This window comes from Apostichopus japonicus, chromosome 2, assembly GCF_037975245.1.
Source record: "Apostichopus japonicus isolate 1M-3 chromosome 2, ASM3797524v1, whole genome shotgun sequence".
NCBI lineage: Eukaryota > Metazoa > Echinodermata > Holothuroidea > Aspidochirotida > Stichopodidae > Apostichopus > Apostichopus japonicus.
The window spans coordinates 24,570,096-24,592,052 of NC_092562.1; the positions used below are offsets into that span (position 1 = coordinate 24,570,096).

Consider the following 21,957-nt stretch of genomic DNA (forward strand, 5'->3'; position numbering starts at 1 on the left):
TTATCTTTTTCTTTTCTTTCCCTCCACCCCTCCCACAACCCATCCCCTCACTGTGCAGTTCAAGTTTAAATCTGGTCTACATGCATACCAAGCTTTGCAACTTCTTAGATGTTTGTTCATGGAGCTCCAATTAATTTTCATCACTCTCGGCGATCCCCACGGTAGCAGTATATATATATTTTCCAGAAACAAGAACCGCGAGCTTTAAAAGAAACACGAAAGAAAGAATCGAGTCTCCTTCGCTTCATGCACAGGGTGGCCTTACTGTGTTTTTTGGTCCGCAAAGATTTCAGGATTTCGAGCCTATTAGCATTCAAGTGTGAACACAAGGCAAAGAGCACGTCAGACTCTCGACTGATAGTAGTAATTCATATTACCAAGCGTCAGAGTGTCAAGTCTGTAACTGTGGTGGCCATAAAATCATGAATAAACCTGCTGAGCTATCAAGTTACAAATTCAAGTCTTGTTAATGCCAACAAATAAATCTCATAGAGCACAACGACTATGTACATGTCATTTCGTATATGCTGATCGTGTTAAACTACTACCACATGTCACTTTTTATGCTCCTGTAAAACAACATTTTACTCTAAGTGTCTGGAAAGATATTTTACCCTTGGTGTGTTTTAAATCCATTATTGTGTTTCTTTCCTTAAAAAATTCAATTAGAATTTTTTTTTTATGATTATTATTTTCTTCACCCTTTTATGTTTTTAATCCATTAATGTTTTGCTTTCCTTAAAAATTCAATTAGATTTTTTTTTTTTTTTATTATTATTTTTTTTTTTCACCCTTTTATGTTTTTAATCCATTATTGTTTTCCTTTCCTTAAAAATTCAATTAGAATTTTTTTTTTCACCCTTTTGTGTTTTTAATCCATTATTGTTTTCCTTTCCTTAAAAATTCAATTAGAATTTTTTTTTTCACCCTTTTGTGTTTTTAATCCATTATTGTTTTCCTTTCCTTAAAAATTCAATTAGATTTTTTTTTTTTTTTTTTTTTTGGCAAACCTGATAAATTTTAAGTTGTGTACATTAACTGAAACATGCAGTCACCTCGTCAGGCCTTTTTGAATATATGTTGGACATAATATAAGCACTTTATTTAGGTCACATATTTGTTAATTTGTTATAAATTTATTTAACTAGTAGTGAATATAAAGCCTGTTTTTTAAATTATTTTAATTGAATTTTAATTTAAAGGTAAAATAACCTTTAATAGGGATATATATTGTAGCCAGCTCTCTGTTCTGTATCTTTAAAGTAAGAATTCTTTTATGCGCAAAAGACAATTGTTAAGACTTGCAGCTAGTTTAAAAGTGATAGGACAGGTTGATCCTTCAGATTAGCTACCATTACTATAGCATCCATCACCTCCCACCCCTGCATCCCATCCCCTCCTCCCACCCACCTCTTCCCTCCCTCCCTCATCCCAATCCACCCCCACCTTCTCTCAGATAGATGCCAGTTTACCTATGATAAAGCTACACCACTTGCAGCTGTTAATTGCATCACAATCACTGTCATTTTCACAAGACCTTCAGCTGGGTCTATATATCATTGCAATATGAGGCATATATAGTACTGTTATTCCTTTTACATCTTCAGCTCAAATATATTGAATGAATACAGCGTAAAACTGTGAAGGATACATGTATATATATGCATCAAACTATGAATACATTATGAGAGCTGTATGGAGACAGTCTGTTTAAAATGCCACAACGATGCATGATCAAGGTCTTCAGTCGGTTGGCTTTTCAAGGTCACGTTGTCGTTGGTTGAATTTCATGAGTATTTGCATGCAAACAGCTGTTGTAAAAGGAAAACTGGCATTTGGGGATTTATATAAGGAATATATCTGGAGGTTGAAAATACTAGAATTAACTAGGTAGGATTCTACCTAATCAAAAAGAAACGTGTTATGTTCGGCAGGTTCTACAAAGTTTTGTATTACACTGTATTTCATACCACAGAAAGAATTATTTGACATTTGACCTTTGAATTATGCTGGGAAATCAGCCTCATAACAGGGAAGATGATAGATATTGGGGAGTATGAGGGAGGCTGGAGGGGGGGGGGAAGGGTAAATATAGAGGGAAATGAAATTTTTTTTTTTTTTTATCAAGTATGGAAAAATGAACTTTGCTTATCCTAAAAATTCCTTCCTTGCATCTCATATCCAATCATCATTTTGTAATACAAAAATGAAAGATCATAAAATCATGCAACATCTTTAAAATACCCAAACTTTTCAAGCAAGTCACCGACCATGTATAGTGAATAAAAAACACTGAAGTACCTTATCAGCTGTAGTATTTGAAACAATATATGAATCCACATTTTAATTCAGACACTAGTTATGAAATTCAATTATAAACTCAGTGAGTGATTTTCTGGTGAGGAAAAGGCACGAGTTGTCTCAAAAACCACTGTGGCCTTGGAAATCAAGCTGTTTTTATTGTAATCTTCGTCTTCTTCTTCTTCTCCTTCCTCTTAAATTCTTCTCTTTTTCCGAAGAGACTACATCAGACAACCTTGACGCCAATTTAATAATTCTTATTAAATATTACACAGATATGAAAATCTATGGACAAAGTTTAAAGATTTTATCTTTTCCCTCTCTCTCTCTTTATTTATTTATTTATTTTTGTTTTGTTTTATTTATATTTGTTATTTTTATTTTCTTGCTCGGGCAGCTGTTCTATGATTTTCATGCATCAAGGCATCATCTTGCAAAAGGATCACAAATTCTTTGTAATTTTTTTATTTATTTTTTATATTTTTTTTTAAATGGAGGATACAGCTGGTTGTATGTGTTTTGAACATCTCATAAGAGCAGGAACATTAATGTTAATATTATCATATTCTCAAAGCAATTTTGGCATTTAGGTGTGGGGATGTCATGAGTTAACCTGCACTTTATATGCAATTGTCTAACCATATATCTTCTGGCTTGCAGTTTTAATTTAAAGACTGATTTTTTTCTTTGACCTTCGTTGTCGTTGTTATAATTTTTTATTTTTTAATGTTTTTATTTTAATTTTTTGCGTCCGCGTGTGACTGCGTGAATTGTTTTGGGAGGTGTCGGGAAAGTCGCCGAGAAGGTATTGTTTCATAAATGTTGCAAAAGTGCAGCATTGCAACTTACCAGTTTGCAATTGGTTGTTTAAGTCTCGGTCAGAGCACTGTATATTTAACACCAAAATCCTATATGGTGCATGGACATTAGAATCAATGAATAAAATTCTAGTCAATCTAAATCTAAAATCCATAAACCAATCGCTTTCTCCATCCCCTCATTTGCTACGCTCTAACTCGGTGTACGAGGACTAAATCCATCCTTCCAGGCAAATGTTTGTATTAAATCCTTGTAAAGTGTTTTTTTTTTTTCTTCCTTCTTGCCCTCATCTGTGTATTAATTCTCTTGTAAGACTTGAAGCTGCATGCTAAAGAATACACTTAGCGCTTTTAATGATTGTTCCAATCAACTCCCCTGGACTATATAATCCCAAATCAATAACAAAGATTCTTTATACTCTTTATCTCAATTCAAAGATCGGTCTGGAGTTATTACCAGAAGGCGGCTACATATCCTGACAGGGTTTAATCCTCATGGGATGGATTTTATTTCTTTACAGGAACTCCCTTTTTTTAGTGTTGCAGCAACCATTATAACCTGTCTTCCATTAGGACAACCCAACCAGCAAAAACTTTTCTCTTACGATATTATTATACTTTGATTCGTCTGTTCAAAGGGGTTCTCAGACAGTATGTCATTCAGCTACGAAACACTCGTAATTTAATCGTGTGTGCACACGTCAGTAACACACATATAGGTATCATCAGTGTACACTTACAGTATGTATGCCTGTGTACACCATCTGACTGTACCTCTCTCTACACAATACTTGGAAATAATCACAACTTAATCCAAAAGGATTTAATTTGTTTGGATTTAAAATGTGGTGCTTTTAATTATTTTGTTGTGGAATTTTTAATTTATTTTTAATTAAAAAAGCAAAATCTCCTAATTGCTCATGTATTCTTACAGAATTTTTCTCTGCAATTTTTTTTGTCTAAGGGGAAGAAAAAAGAGGTCCTGTTTGGATATGTAAACATGCGGCCATTGTCTATATTTCCATATATATATCCATATATATATCCATGTGAAAACAATAACAGGATATTGAAAATTGATGGATTTAATTAATTTTTGTCAGCGAATATGGTACTGTAAGCATTTTTCAGAAATAATGCAAGTCATATGATTGGTACTACTGGTGGAATCATTACAGCAATTATCATTTTTATCACTTTTCTGCAAGAAAACATTTTGGATGAAAACCATATACAGAAGAATTTGTGGATATTCTAGCAGTTATTTGGTACTTTTCATTCATCCTACGAGTGAATGAACAGGAGCCTGGCATATTGAAGCATGTGTTACTCCTACAGTACTTTGAACTTTATCAACACAAATGTGAAGATTTTAGCAAATTGTTCAAAACGAAAAAATTTCAATCACAGAGCATTTCAGGCAAACCCCTTACAGTTGGACATATCGCCCGCAATATTTTATTTGGGATTTTACGGACTATATTACCATTGAATATTCAAAGGAACTAACTAGGAGAGTTTATTTAGCTGCAACAAATAGAGCGAGACTCGATCCTGTTAATTTTGAAGCAAGCTAAATAGCATCAAATGTAGAAAACATTAAAGGAGGAAAATGGGATTACAGTAGTATTGAAAATAATAGTATTAGCCACAAGGAAAGTTAACTTGATCTTGGCCAATCTTGGCTGTACTATATCTATAACTTATTCTTTGTTAAATATATATACAGCCCAAAGCTGAAAACAAAAATACAAAGTTCAAAATTCAAAATTGAATCAGTTGATTGGCAGATGTCCCTAGCATATTCTAGTACTGACTTAATTAGTATTTGTATTAGTAATTAACTCAGTGAATCAATTAAGGTGTAGTCTATTTGATGTATTTTTAATTCCAACTTAATTGTTTTAGTTCAGGTCCTTGACATTTAGATGGTGTGTCATATATCACACGTACCAACATATCTATAGCTACAGCTGGTTATGTTTGACTTTCACAATGTATAGATCGGATGTTAACTTTGGCAGTTCAAATTAAAAAATTGTAGTACTACCTAAAACTACAGTTTACAATTTCATTCCATTTCACTCTTTGAAGTATTCGATGTCATAAGCTAATAAACGTACCAGCGTAAAATGGTTGGTTTACGGCTTTCGATCTATGGTGACGATTTCCTTACCAGCAACAATTATACTCCATTGGCCAATTCTGTCCCTTGTATATACTTTGTAATTTCCTCCCAAATCACAGTGTGAAAACAGCTGTGAAAAGTTGTTTGCTGTATGCAAGCTGTTGACGGACATTTCAGTCTCGAGTCCAAATTTGGCTTTAGTATCTACAGCCATTTTGCAATCACTTTCCGAGTGGACGCAGCTCGTGGCTTTAATTATAGATCAAAGAGGAGAAGGACAGATTTTATTTTGGAAATTTTGAAATCTACTGTACTTTATGCTCAAGTTTGAACATAAAATGTGCTCTCCTATTGGTCCATTGTTTAAACCAATTATACAGGGACAGTCACATTTATAACCTGGTTGTATTGTGTCTTCCAGTAAGTCACGTTCTTAGGGAACCATCATCTGTATGTCGTCTGTTGTTGACACATGTGGCATCATTAACGCGTCTCCTTTGTTTTTGGTGGAACTAATTTAGGCATACATTATCCTTTTAACGACGACGACCATCGGGTTAGCTGGTGGCATTGCCACCCCAGTTAGTATTCGTGACTTCAGTTCCTGGAAATGACACCAATTGGAGGATAAATGGGAGAAAGATGTTATATGTATGACATGTGTGACATTATTGCATAGACAAGATATAAATACAAAATAAACTCAAACAAAACTGCAGGAATAGTCTGTGATTTTATAATATTTGGCTGTTATAATAGATGCCAGGTTACGTGTGCTTGGAGGAGACCCGGTTTCTATCGCCGACTGGAAATTCTTTCATTTATTAAACCCACGTATCGACTGGGTGGGTGGATTGCATGGATAATCTTGTATATCACTACTCTGTAGTTTATACTGTATATATGTGTTTAGAAGCTGTTAACACATATAGAGCTGAAGAACGGTACAGTAAATTAAAGATTATACAGTTGGCAGGACTTAGTTTTTTTTAATTTAGATGCTAGTAGTCATTTCAAGCATAAATAAGCTTCAAGGTCGCAAAAAACCTTGTCAAGTTAAGCAACGTCTCGTAACGAATGGCACAATGCTGATCTATGGGATATATATCAGACATTGCATAATTTTATAGTCTTCAACTGTCGCAAATGAATCACATCTTCAAGTCATATTGCTGTTTGGAATTAAGGTAAAGACGGGAGTCTTCAGATACCTGGCCAGCTGATTTGATATTACTGGCCTGTTTTATTAATATTATTATCATTTTTTGGATGTTGGATCAGCCCATTAGGCCTGTCATCATGGAATATAGCGGTCGTACTACCACCTATAAAAAGTCCAGGCCTGTCCTTACTCGCAGCATGTCTAAGAGTATTCATATTCGCAAGCTGTCGGAGCCAATATTTCGTCTTTCCCATCCTGTGTTTTCCAAAAGGTAACGGTGTGTCCGCCTATTTATTTGTTTTTTCTTATTAATTTATTCACTTTTTGGTTTTGTGGTGATGCTTATTGGTAATACATTGTATGGTAGTAAAGTAAGTTTTGTATGTATACGGTGGGGTGATAACAATAAAAGGTATAGGCTGACCTGGGACAAAATCAGTCATGGAAAAGAAATTTTTGAAAACACCATGCATGGATATTTTTATAATTAATGGAAGCAAATATCATTAGAATATTGAATGGGTATAATTACTATACTTAAACATTATTATGGAGGAGTAATTCATGTGTATATAGACCACATTAAGCCTAATTAATTCACAGCAGTAAAACACCAGAGCTATATTTATTACTCGTCTGATCAGCTGCTTATTGTAGTCCTGTCGAACAGCTTGAGTCACCAGCTATCACCATTTTACGGAAGTGAAAGTTATTTTTACTGTAAATAACCGACGTTTGTTTAGAATAATACCACAAGGGGGGTTCAAAAACCTTACCACAGTCGAGCCAGACTGTTATGTTAATAGATATATCGTCACTCTTAAAATATTGACAAACCACACTTACGTAGCAGATGAACCTAGCCTAGCCTAATTTGCATATAAGGATCAGGGCTGAAGTTGTTGTGGTCATCATAGTCAGTGAGACCTGCTATAATAACTGCAGTGTTTGCACTGAACATTGCATATTGCTTTCGTCAGTGAATCCAAAGAGATTTACACAGTCTCAATTTCAGCGATATAAAATGGAACCAGCTGCGTATAGCTACTTTAAACCAAGACTGTTTGATTTCTCTTGTTTATTAAATATGCTGAGGAAAAGAGGAATTCTCAAGTCTGGACTCTAATGTAAATTTTGCTTTGCTTGAGTACTGTCAGTTTGGTCGGAACACCAAGGTATTCCTACACATCCCATGCAAAAGTAGACGGCTCAATTCAATTTTTTTTTTCTTTTTTTTTCTTGACCTCAGTGCATGATGGCAAGTGCTTTGAGGGTCAGATTGCCATAAAATGCGTGTTTAAACTTGAATATAGGCGACCATTTTTGTTGACTATCTTGCTTTATTTGGGGTCAGTACACTGATGACTTACGAAAATTAATGTTGACCAAAAACATGACTTATGAAATTGTTTAAAACCACCGATATAAAAATATACTTAAATTTAGATACCAATTTTATGTTTTTTACGGGGGAGAAATGACCATTTAAACATGTATGAGGCCTATCAATTAAAATGGCTGGACTATTTAGTCTAACATACAGATCATTTTAGGACAGTATATACCTCATATGCAACGCAAAGCCCAATATTAAAACATAAGTCACTTATATATATAGTTTAGTTGGCTTAAATGACTCAAATAAGATACATGTTTACAATTATGCATTAATTAATTTGTCAATTAATCATGAATGGTAATGAATGCCATCCAAGTTTGTCCTGCTGTCCATGTATATGCAAAGCACATCTATTGGTTTAGTTACTAGACTTTGTACAAACAGTCGATCTATACCACTGCATAGCAGGAAAAGCAAGCGGCATCATTCATTAGCTTTAAAGGCTGAGCATTCCCTAGATTTATCCTGCTTATGAAAACTAAATATCCTGAAAACTGCAGAATTGCTATAGAAACATTATAAATACTAATACTGTATCTAAGAAAAAAATTCTCTTATTCATCTTTCTATGGCTGAGATCGACTGGTTAAAAAATACAAATTCTTGCGTTAACTTCATCCTTTAATGAATTTGGTTATTAATATTGTGTGGGCATCTAGGTCTCTCATGATTCTTATATGTATTAACGTATCAGATGCATCTCTGCAACTCCTTGGTGAATGTAATATAGTACAGTCGAGAACGGCAAATTTTAATCCATTCATAGGCTTTTACCTAGATAGAAATCCTTAGATTTATGACTCATGGAATTGTACCTGCCATTCTTTCATATTTGCCTTCATTTCTCCTGGGCAGTTAAAAGCTACGAAATAAACTGTAACACCCAAGTGGCTATATAGACCTGTATATATATGTATGTATACGTCCATAATTTATTAAGGTATACCATAGATTTCAATCCATATCCCCAGTCCTCCGGGCTTTAGTAAGTCTGTGTTTTGATGTTTTTTAACCTCTTCGTGCTGAGTTATAACATTTTTAGTTGTACTCTTTAAGGATTTATAAGTCATACCCTTACATGCACCTCGGTGTGATTGGAGAGAAATCGGACACTTTGGTCTGTTACATGATCTATGAAGAGAGTTTTAACACCGTATCTGGTTTCAGCTTTTTGATGTTTATTTTTTTGCTCTTTGTTTTTTCTTCATTATTGATCTGGAACTGATCCAAGTCCCATCCATGTTGTCAGTCAGTCGTGACAAATGCATATTAATGTAATAGAGAAATGTCAAGGCTTTTAGTAATATTCCTGAGGATTCGTACAGTGTACAGTCATTAGTTTATATATTGTACTTATAAGGAAACACTTGGAGTTCATTTTTGATAGATTTTCTGATCGGTAGGTGTGATCATACAAAAAATCACATGTCACATATGAGATGACTTCATGCGGCAGTTCGACTTTTTAATAGTGTCGTTTTTCTTCAAAATATTTGAACGATTCCAAAAATATTGTTTGTTTATGTGATCAATTGTAAACAAAATATCTAACATTACTTTAAAGGCACCATTCAAGCAGTTTGCCAGCTGTAAATAATAAAAAATAATTTGAAGGAGGAACCAAGGATATGTAGATTCAATTTTGTTGACAGGCACCAAGGAGGCCAGCTGGTCATATAATCATAGTTATAGCTCGCAATTTAATAATTAGGTGAAGAGAAAATGTGATGAAATAATGCAATTAATGTAACAAGGGGAAGATTATTGGAGAGAGGGAGAGGGGGTTGGGAAAGGAGGGAGAACTGTAGGATATCCATGTTAATATAAAATAGACATAATGAACACTCTATTCAAATACAGTTAAATTGTATATTGTAAAGAGAAAAATATGAGTGTAGGATGCATGCATATTTGGGACCAATACCATTTTAATAAATCAGATATTGAAAGGGACACAATACAGTTAACTGTATTATTGAGAAATGAACATGTGAGTACAGGATGCTATGTTTGACCAAACAAAAGAAGACCACTTTGTTATTAATAACAAATGATTCTTGGTTTGTAGTAAATTTGGATACATATTGGTGAACATACTGTAATTCGAACTATTGCAAACTATAAGTAGAGTTCCATATGATAGTTTTTGCAGCCTGTAGAACTGTTAATTATGAATAATCTATACTATAGTGATATCCACTGACTCAGTTTATAATATGATCGAGTATGTTATGGCATAGTGATTTTGCTACATAAGTTTGTAATTACATCTCCATGGTAACAAGAAGAAATTTGAAACCATTTTGTGTTTTTATATATGTGCTTTACACTGCTTTATTTGTAATACACAATTGCCCTAGTAATAATACAGAAGCCAACTTCCTATTAATAATGTCTTTAGCTACCATGTAGCATTACTGTCTGGGTGCACAAGGCAATGTTGTCATTATGAATTTCATATAAAGCAGTCATTGTATGTGGAATCAATACAATCGACGTCACATATCGTGCAGGTGTAACACATTGCCATGTCACGGAGGATTCACAGTGGGTATGTGAGTAGTACTAGTAGCCAGGCGTGATGGTAGGACATTAACAAGTGTGAAGTCACATGATCGGAATTCATAATTGGCCATGAAACGCAAACACAGCTGTATACATAAATTTGTGCAAGGGAAGTTTAGTCTAATCCTACGACATAGACGTCAGGAAAAATATGGCTTTTATACACATACTGTATATACAGGAACATGCAAATGTTCATATCCCGAACTGCCTGCATGAGCAATAACTATACACTGCCTACACATATAAATTAGGATGCTAATTACATTACAATGTATGTTAGATGCCCCCCTTTTTCTTTCTTTATGGGGGTGTATGTCGAAAGTTACGCTGGGTGTGTCTATATGTCGTCAGTAAATTAATATAACATTATCAGAGTACAGATCAAACGGACTATTAAAATGACAAGTCATTTGTAATATTTATTCTGGTAAGTTTTGGTGAATTGTTTCATATGAGTGCAGTTTCAACAAGTGGATCAGGACTCCTTATACCTTGAGGTACAACAATTAGTATACTATTTCATTGTGTGGAAGTATTATTTTTTTTGGGGGGGGAGGGGGAATTTAAGCTAGAAAAAAGTAAGAACGAGGCTACTGGAAAATTAAAGTATGGGTAAATTATAATTTTTAATCAGGATCATGATATCATTCTCTTTTCTCCTTCTATATTACCCGTATTTTTGCACCGGTGCAGTGGTTACAGTTAGTGATTGTTTAATTTAATTAAGTTTAATACTGCCAGGAAATAAACCGTTTGGCCGCAATGACTTTGTGATGCAGAATACTTGCCATCATGTAATGTTCAAATTTAGTGTAGCAGTTTTGATAGAGCTCTCAACTTTGTCTCTTATAAAACACTATGGTTTCTGTGTACAAAAAACTGCTATACGTCTTTGAACTTGTATAGTAATTTGACCACCTTGTGTGATAGCATTCTCGCGATGCGATACCCGATAAATTTTATATTCGGTTTGTATACATGAGGAATTGTAATTAGCTGGATCGAAAAACATGCCTTGCACATGTCTGGGTTCTGTTGTACAGCTTCCATAGACAAGCACAATAATGAATACACAATGTCTTTATCATGATAATGATGGCCGTGCATACTGTTACTTCATCAAGCAAGTGGTACAGTAGATTATTCATGTGCCATATGAATGTATTTTTAGATCCTCCTGCAAGCAGGAACTCGCAAAGAAGCCATCATTGGCTTATCAAAGCCGCAAGCTGACCGAAGTCAGTCTCTTACATTCATATTTAACGTCCATGATTATGAATTGTCAACAACTCTGTAACTGGACGACATACATTAATCTTGGAGTGACTGGAACTCGGTACCTTATGATTGAAAGGCACCGGCGTTAACCACTGAGCTAACACTCCTATCATTTGGACATTGGCGGCATGAAAGTAGTGAATATCACTCAGCGAATGATCTTTGCAATGTGATGAACATTTAAATCAATACTATTAAATAAATAAATATTATTCTATTCTCTTCTTTTTTTTTTTCTTCTTACAGCTTTGATATGGAAAATGGCCCCTCTCCGAGCAGAAGCCCTGGTCTCGAGGCCTCCAGTCCTTCCTCAGGTCTTGTCTTGTCAGCCAACTTTCCGCAGAGAAGGGAGTCCTTTCTCTACAGATCGGATAGCGACTTTGACCTCTCCCCAAAGTCGATGTCTAGGAATTCCTCTATCACAAGTGAATCGTGAGTTAATCGAATTGTTTCTTAAAAGCTTTTAGTCACGATCAGAGAGTGTCTCAATGCCCTATGATCTGCGACATTGTATTGCGCATTATTTATCCCTCCTGAACATTCCTCTTCACGTAATTTATTACTTAATTCATTCAGTTTGAAACATTGTTTTTTATCTAGCCAATATACTTTAATTTAATTCGCTGGCATAGTAGTCATATAATATACATCCATATAACCTGTTTAAGTTTCAATTCCAAAATATGCACTGTTTTCGTCTTTCACAAACCTTATTAGTAAGGACGGAGTTACACTCCCCCCCCCCCCCCTTAAAACCAGTTTGAATCTATCAATGGTCAGGGGACTTCATTGCAGATTAACCCATTTGAGAATGTTTACTTAATACACTGCAGGGTGTCTGTGTGTAAAATTAACGACAACTGATTTCGGCGAAGATCTCCAAAACTTAAAAGGGTTACTCAAAGATTGGGAGATGGAGCACTCCAGTTTTTACTCATTTTTTAAAAAAAAAAAAACTTTAAATCCTACACTTTCGATTAATCACTCTCTTGCGATTTTAAATTAAAAGTAGCACCATACTTTTCTGTTTCTGTTTGATTGTCAGCGGGAGAAACTATGGCAACATTGATCATTCAAAATTAACTTCAATATTTCTTGAAATGTTGTAAATTCATATTCCGCCGATTTCGAGCAGGACCTTGATCAAGCAGCTCGTCCAGAGAGAGGCCCATCCATTGAGCATAAATACAAAATAAAATCCTCATTTTTTTTAACCATGTCTTTGGACTCTTGTGACGTTACTAATTTGCTACGAGGAATTAGATATGTGCTGTACCTGCATGTATGTCACTGGTACGGATTAAATAATAATAATAATAAATGAGACTTATATTGCGCCAAATCAGTAGACAAAATAAGCCACTGCTAGATACAGTATAAAGAATTACTTATGATTCTTGTACAGGTCTATTAAATCTCCGGTTAGCATTTTTTTTTTACAATGTTTAAGAAACTGTACATGCACACTATAATGTTAAGTATAACAGAAGTATCAACCCCATGGAAATAATGGAACGATCTTTACCTTGGCTACGGGCATTTTCAATCCCTGCATATATATATAATGTATAATGCTGATTTTAAATTGAGAGCATTATGGACATGAATACTACACAAGCTCATGTTTCATAGCAGGCTGTAATATCAAGCGTAGACAAAAGAATAGTTAAGCCGCTTTTGAAGATCTAGAACGAAGGTATATTAATGATCCAGTCACCCGATCGATCCTTTAGATGCTCTTTTTTCTATAATGAGAACTCTTTTACACATGTTTCATGTTTCACAAAATTATAATGAATTTGGCATAATTGCTCCTGATACATTTAAGATAGATTGTGGCAAATATTATGGTGCGTAGGATTATTTATGTGAAGCTGTTAATGAATAAGGTTGGTCTGTCTTCTGAACAACCAGATCTCAAAATGGTAAATTTTTACCTGCCAAGGAATATGGAATCTGACATAACAGGGAGGAGGTTGGGAGGAGGTCAGGAATATATAAGGGTTCTGGGCAATCCCTTTTTTATTAAATTTTTTAATTTTTTTAATAATTTTTATGATGAGAATTATATTGGGGAAAATGCATTGACCATTCCTAGCTTCCTAAATAGCTACCTCCCCACCCCACCCCCACAGTCCTACTGATGGAGAAAAAAAAACTTTCACAGAAATAAATACTAACATTCGTAACTCATAGCATTCTGGAAGGGATAACACATTATTGAAGATCCTTTAGATACATCTTTAGTAGATGAATGGTAGTTTATATTGAATAATTAATGATCTGATTTGCATAACAGCTAGTAACAGGTCATCCCACCCCTATGACTATTTTATCAGATGAGAAACTCATAGTGGCCTGCAGGTTTTTATTTATTTCATTATTTAAAAATAAAAATTGTTAAGTACACATGTGGTGATAGTCCTGAATCAAATGAATCGCTTACGAATGTGTTAGTCAGAAAATGTTATCAAATGAGTTGAAAGTTCTGTGATCAGCATGTAAACAAAGTGCACAGCTCTGAAATCTTGAGGAATTCTGAGGAACTCTGAAGAACTCTGAAGAACTCTGAGGAACACAGGGTTTGGGGCCAGACTTTTATTGTAGCCGAGTTCAGCTGCAGGATTGATACGTACACAACTGAAAGTGAAAATTTATTCTTTACGATTTCATATCTTCTTTTTTCAGCCACACCTCAGAGGACATCATCGTCACACCTTTTGCACAAATTCTTGCCAGCTTGCGGAATGTCAGGAAGAACTACACACACCTTACAGGGTTGCCACAGAATTTGCACAAGTATGTATTCATATGCATATACTTGGCAAAATACTACTGTATTTACTTATAAGTATGTGTTATCATTGCCTCTAGCCATTCACCTCAGTGTATGAGGAAGTTTGTTTCAAGTAGTTGGTAAAATCTCCTCTGTCCCTCCCCCACCACACCCCTACCCCTGCCTCACCGCCCCCCCTCAATCCTGTTTCTTTATTCCTCTCTCATATGCAAACAAGTTTCTGTAATGCACTTGAAGAAATGTCCTCTGGAGGATACAAAGTTACTTTGCATTAGAAAATAGATAATATATAGAAAATATATTGTGGATTAATTAAATACAATAAAAATCATACTCAAAATCCTTCAAACGATCGCCACAACTCTTAAATCATTTAGAAAGAAACCCAAAAACGTTCCTGCTTACAAGAAGTGGTCACTAATTAAGAGCGGCTCAGGATCTGAGCCGAACTTGAGCTTTGATCAGAGATGTAAAAGATATGTCAACTTGTTAATCGAAACCCACTTTTAAACTGTTCCTTCGAGTTGCGAACTAATCAATTATCATCAAATTAATTTAATACTGTTGGTGTCACTCGATCTCTTTTCCAGGGGATGAAATTTAAAAAAAAAAAAAAAAAAAAAAAAACAGTAATTCATCTAATCTAAAGCTGTAATGACTTTGCAGATGGTCGTAAGAATCATTATGTTAAAATAGAGACAAGAAAAATAAATAGTCTCCTTGGTAGGGGCCTCGAACATAAGGGTGACCTTTAACTGCTCATATATATAGCTCTTACCAGAAACGCTATTACAGCTTTTAGCGAGAAAATTTAAACAGATCTCTTTATTGAATAGTAATGCACTTGAGTGAATTTGACTTTTCAGCCTGAAGGGCAAAGCAAAAACCTCCTTCCCCGTGTCTCTAAATTCAATCTCTGAAGTGGCTGGTTCCTGCCTCACCATTGTCATAACGGTGAAGTTCTTTCGGTCGCTCAGCTAGTGCACGCTATGTTCACCAACATTGGGATTACAAGACTGTGTCGTAGAGTGTGTATTAAGACTGTCACCAATATCGAGTAATAACGTTTAGGCTTCTGATCAGAGTAGGTAGTAGGAGGAGGTAATGACTGCCAGTGGGTCGTGACGCATTTTACTCTCGCTGATATAAGTGGAGGAGTCCACAGAATGACGTAATTTGGTCACTGGGAGGAAATTATTGGTAGACTTAGTTTTACAAGGGAAAATATTCAGAGCAGAAAAAGCTGTCGTGAGTAAATTATCCGATGCGAGTGGAAAGAGTGTGTTAGTTGTACTGTATACTGTTGAGTGTATTCCAAACATGAAGTATATATATATATATGTATATACATTATATGACCAGGCTGTGATATTAATAATTGTAATGTAAATTAATGATCATCATTGAAGCGATAGAAGTATCATTAATACACGATACGATAGAACAAAAAATAATTTGAAACGTTTCAGAGAATAATTTGGAAGATTTGCAATATAGGCCAGTGGCAAGACGGATGTGGTGACGTGAATGTTGATCTCAGCAGCGGTTATATTCACACAATGTTGTGTGTTGTATGTGTACCTTCTGTACTTTATCTATTGAGGACAAGTTTAGTCATTTTCAAGGTTCTTAAGATCACATTCATGATGCAATACTCAGCTTAGCTGGGGTATTTCAGAAAAAGTTTTATAATGCCAAAATGAGATATTGGTTAAATTATTTCTCACTTATAAATACCCTTTAAACTCAATGAAGGGATATATCCTTTATTAATCAAAAAGAAGTTTCCACCACCCCATGGTTCTTGAGTACAACCATGGGAGATATGTCCATGGTTTTACTCAGTATGAGATTCTCCACAAATCCCCCCTCCCTCAAATTTAATTGTTGTTCTAACCCAGTGGGACTTGTCACGATTTCTACTTCATAGTTTGAATGCCATCACAGAATGAATGGACCTCGGTCAGTTGTATAATTGTTAAACAATTCACATCCCGTTGTGATCTGAATGTCCAGTACAAGTAGAGTGGAGAAAATAAAGGAATGATGCACGAAACCTGTTTTGTTTTCAGTTAACAAAGCTCTGGTATCAGACTTGTATATTTGCTCGAGTCCACCTTTTAGTGTAAATTGCGACAACTTCAGCTATCGATATATCTATGGAGTAATATGCGGGGGGGGGGTGGCGGGGGGAATATTAATTTATCCATTATGGCATCACAAAGTGCCATGCAAACTAGGCACATTGCTATACAAATGCAAGTTTTTTATATGAAATAAAGTTGAGTCTTCAAAACTGCTATGCAAAATTTAAACACTTCAATTATTCCCTGATAGGTAGGACTTTAAGACTTTAATTTCAACAGGATACTTAAAATATGATTCTCTTTTCGTCAATCAAAAGTAAATTCATCCATACAGTATCCTTAATTTGTAATATTAAATTCAACAATTTATATACAGGAAGTTCCCCTGTTCCTATTTGTACCCATTTCATGGCTGTCTTGTCTTAACCGGGGATTGGATGGGGGCGGGGGATACCCAGACTGCCTGGATCAACAACCAACCCCCACCCGCCCCCCCTTATGGATATTGCAATCATGATTAAATAAATGTTTTGATTCTAAGGTTTATTGTAAACTAGAACATTTGGTGAAATTTACAGTGAAGAAATTTATGTTTGAGTAACAGATATCTTTCATTGTACTATTTTTATATAGGTTGGCCCGTCCTCAATTTTATATCAGTTCGCTCCTATTTAGATTATACTCACTGGTAGGAAGTTGTTTATGGGAAATGCAAATCTTGACTCGGCCGTGACCTACCATCACCTGCAATGTATTGATTTAACGTCCAATCCCTAAAGCAAGTTTATGTCACTTGGAGCAAAAACTGCTTTTATAGAAAGATATGATTTAATTTACTAAATTTAGGTTAGTGTGTGTGTGGGGGTGGCGGTTTGGCGTGAAGCACATATTTCTGTGTTGACCTGAGAAAGCTCGAGTATAATAAAAATTAAGATGTTAATATTTTTTACTGTTTGCTAGCTATAGGGAGGCCTGTGGTTGGGTGGCAATAGTTTTCAGTGAATAGCCGAGAAGAAATGAAAGACTGCCATCTCCGTCAAAGATGACCCCCCCTCCCCCCGATGGCATATAATGTTGCATAATTGCCCTTTGAGCTTCTTCCATGAGTGTCCTGTCTATTTTGTCAAAGGAAAGTTAAAATTGTAGGCTTTCTTTTATATCATATCAAAGAAGTATGGGAGCCAATATAAAAAATCTGAATAGCAATCAATCTATTGGCATGCATGCACTTGAAATTTCTGTTTGTGTCTGTTCATTGTTCTTTGAACACATGCATTGTTGTCCCATCAGTTCCCCATTTGGCAATTATACAAAAAATCTGTGCCATTGTTACTCTTCCAATTCTCTCATACTCACATTCTGTCGTTTCCAATCCTTCCCCTTTTTCCAAGTTTTCTGTTCTACCCGTTGCACCCTAATGCCCCCCCTTTTCGATGTCAAGCCCAACTGCATTGTCTAAGTTTAACTGTTCCACATATAAGCCTGCACCAGTAAATTTTCAAGGGTGGGGGGGGGATGGAGAGGTTTACAGGATGACTGAGGTAGAATTTAGAATTTCTGATTTAGTTTGTTGTGTACTAGCTAGTGCATATGAGAGGAATATATGCACAGAAAGGTAAAACTATTCCATAATAATATATGACATATTTGGTATCTTTATTTATTCACTTTGTGGCATCTTTCAACACCAAAAATGAAATCCAGTCTTCCTTCAAAATTTGGCAAAATGTCAAACTTGCAAATGATTTTATTTTGCCGTTTTGCTTTACTATGTTGTCTTCCACTTTGTGATTTTGGAAGTCTTTTAAAGTAACAAACTAAATACTGACACCAGCAGGTTACGGGAATCAAAGTCAGTACACAACAGTTAAACCTTTACACCCATATTCAATCATAAATCCTCTGATCTGAATTCATAAATAAAGGTATGTTCAAATTTAAAATAAATAAATTCTTTTGTTATTATTTTATTATATTTTTTTATTACTGTCATCTTTAATGAGGGTAGTCCTGCTCAGTGCAGAAGCACTGCTTTCCAGAGGAGCCCTCAATGTTAAGTTTATAAGTCTGATTATTTCCTTAGTCTATCATTAAATTAAATTTCAATATATCTGAAGCATAATCTTGCTATAGGCAAGGGTTATCTATCTAGGCAATATGTATGCTTTGATCTTAGTTCCCAATCTCTGGTATATACTTTGTGGAGGTGTAAGCTAACATGCAAGCGATGTATTTTCCCCTCCAACTATGCTGCAGTGGGCGATGCATATTTATGATATTTTTTTTATTCATAGAGCATATCTCCATGAGGGTAGATATAGAATATCTTGTTTTTCCTATGGGGCCAGGTCTACGATGAAAAAAAAACACATGCTGCAAAAGTCGAGGCCAATGCTAGCATTTTCACTCTCTCAGAACATTCTAGAATGTATGAAGTCAGTAGTGACTAATAGAAAATGTTATAATCATCAATATATATTGAGATTATTAATATGCACATGATCGAGGACAGGTTTGAAAGCTGAGGAAAATATATATTTTTATAATATAAATATCCTCAACCTCTGAGAAGTTTACTAGGGAAATTGTCTCTGTGAATTCTTTCCATTTTTATGTTTTGGTCCAAGAATTTGCAATTTTCTGTAGTTCCAATGACAAAATCCAGTTCTTCAGCACCAATCATTATAAGGCTAGGCTATGTAACCATGCTATGAAAGTGTGGTAGGTCTAGTCCTCATCTTCCTTTCTGTTTTGGAAATCAACATTGACTATGGTGCAGCAGCCTTTTGCGTAAATGTCAACAGCTTTAAAGGCACAATTAGCTGATGTTAATTAGAATCCAATGACATTAAACTGCTGAAATTTTACCCCCCAATTCTTATATTGGTGAGGAAATTTAGCATTGCAATATAATTATAAGAAGCAACTTAGAAAGCTGCTACTGTATATAAGACAGCTGTTGTAACTTATAACACAAACAAACTAATCAAATATAGCTAGATAAAACTAGCAAATCTGCTACATATATACGACAGCTGTTATAACTTATATTAACACAACAAACTAACAAAATATAGCTAAGACAAAACAAATGAATAAATTAGCAGATTCAAGTGTAATGCACTTTCTGCTGGTAAATTATGGACAGAATTTAGCTGTAATTGAACCATCCAGCTGCTGCAATTATGCAGTTTTAACCAGCAAGTCTAATATTTCAGATTTGCAGATTGGAAAATTACTCCACTATCAACCACAGAAGATTTTATATTCACCAATTTCCAGGAAAAAGATACACCGCATGCTGTCGATATGAAATTATCCTGGTTTGAAGGATTATAACCACCATTATTGATTATGTCATCTTTCATATTTTGTTTAAGTTCCTTGAGTAATTTTATTCTTCCATTTGGTCGGTTTTGTCCTTTAGTTGAAGAAAATTGTAATTCAAGACATAATATCTCTCTGTGATATCATCAGTGCTAGTAGTCTTACAATCCACAGCGTCAATACATAGCTTTCCAATTATTATTAATCCCTCTCCCCGGGCTCCATTGTTACTTTTGTTATTAAATATTATCTATATTGATGAATTATTAAAACGCATATATGGATATAGTTCAAAACTCCCTTAATTTCTTCACATCTCATTATTTTTTTTATTTTTTTTAGTCACATACTTATCTATGTATTTAACAGCTTGTTTTCTTTTCCTTCCAACCACCAGTAGACAGTCACCGAGGAGCCAACAGCCGCCAGTCAAAACCAATGTACCACCCCAGGGTGAGTATATCATTTGTAATATCTGTTGTGGTCCCTGGGTGACTACCAAACCACGTCCATCGAGTCAATAGCCCCCCTGTTTTATATTTCTGAATTCATTTTATAAATTTTATTATTTAGTTTTGATAGGAAAAGCAATTTCTGGATTTGTGTTATACACATGTAGTTTGTAGACGAACTGCAGGTATAAATTATAGAAACGTTCCACTTTTATACCTTTGACAGCATCGTTCGTAGTTGTGTTTCAAGGTGTATTTAGGTCCCTTAGGTGGTACACAATGAAGTACAACATGGGGAGTCACATTAATGCTACAATGTTGTATCTCCCACTACTTCATATATACCCTGGAAAGTGACTATCATGACTTAATTTGTTGCCCTGTTCACTTCAGTTTTGCATATCTTTGTTGCATATATTAATAAACCATCTATACATACTGTACCCCAGTAGACATGTGTGGGTCAACTACTCATTGCCAAAAAGAGACATTTTTTGGTGTCCTAGTGGTACACACTGGAGCAACTTGATAGTTTGTAATTAGGAAACTATATTTCATCAAACAAGTGGGTAATTAATACCTGTATGCAATGTAATGAACTATCAGTGGTACGGCCTAGCACATTAATGTTGCTTTTCCTCAGTTAATGTTTAGCTAGGAGAATGATATAGATCGATTACACTGACGTAAGTTTTACTTTGTTTATTGAGGCTGGTTGTATTTAAGAGGAACACTGATTGGACCTTTACTCTGTGGACTGACCCATATCATTGTATAAAGGCCAATGAGATCAATGTATAGAAAAGCATTGCTTGCTCCGTTTTATTATTGATGTTCTTCACATATAAATTTATGAAAGTAGTACATATATCCATGGTTAAGTCTTACAGAGTGCACCAAGAAAAGAACAGGCCTTCCCCAACCCCCCTCTCCCGCTCCCCGGCTAAAACAGTCACAATTTAAAATAATTCTTCTAACTTTATCGACTAACATCCGAGAGTCATCGTAAAGTAGAATTGAACGCACAGCTTTGACTTTTAAATCTTCTACAGTAAACTTTTCTACTAGAATATGAAAGTGGTAACAACATCCAGTTACTATTTATTCCGTCTGTGTGCCGTTTTAATTTCATCAGATCTATAGAAAGAAATAATTTATGCAGAAAATGTATTAGCTAGCCTATACTCAGCTCTTTCGGAGTCATGTCTCGACAGGAGCGTTCCCCTCAAAGGTTTCTGACACTCTTATTAATTAATATGTAGATGTATGCCACCAGTTCTCATTAGCCCATGGGTGTTCGGTATTTATCTGCATAAATCCATGCTCGGAGACTAACTCTCATCGCAAAGGTTCGACTCCTCCATAACATGGGATCTATTCATTCAGGATTGCTCAGCAACGCAGGTCCCCCCCCCCTTTTCCGTCAGAATTTATCGTTAAATTACAGACCTATTTAACTATCAGCTCCAGATCCCTATTAGGCATAAGACGATCCTTTTAATGCTATAAGAGATCCCTTCATCTTCGTCCTCGTCAAATGGGATAAGATAATCTGGTCCATGTGATGATCTTGCTCTCGGTGATAAAAATTATAAATAAAAAGTAACTGCTCAGATTATTATTGCTATACATGGTTTAAA

The 21,957-nt window shown here is 35.1% G+C and overlaps 1 protein-coding gene across 13 annotated transcripts in view; it reads left to right on the forward strand.

Annotated features, from left to right (window-relative positions):
- LOC139982901 (3',5'-cyclic-AMP phosphodiesterase 4C-like) overlaps positions 1–21,957 on the forward strand; it is a 282,309-nt gene that overhangs the window by 225,212 nt on the left and 35,140 nt on the right. For 11 of the 13 annotated variants that reach the window (XM_071996092.1, XM_071996071.1, XM_071996102.1 and 8 more), the window contains 3 exons: positions 11,901–12,086; positions 14,343–14,453; positions 20,263–20,318. In XM_071996092.1, the coding sequence (XP_071852193.1) occupies positions 11,901–12,086; positions 14,343–14,453; positions 20,263–20,318 (353 nt within the window). Of the gene's footprint in view, positions 1–4,468; positions 6,681–11,900; positions 12,087–14,342; positions 14,454–20,262; positions 20,319–21,957 lie in introns of those variants that run through there. The other 2 variants (XM_071996110.1, XM_071996081.1) reach the window with 2 other exon arrangements.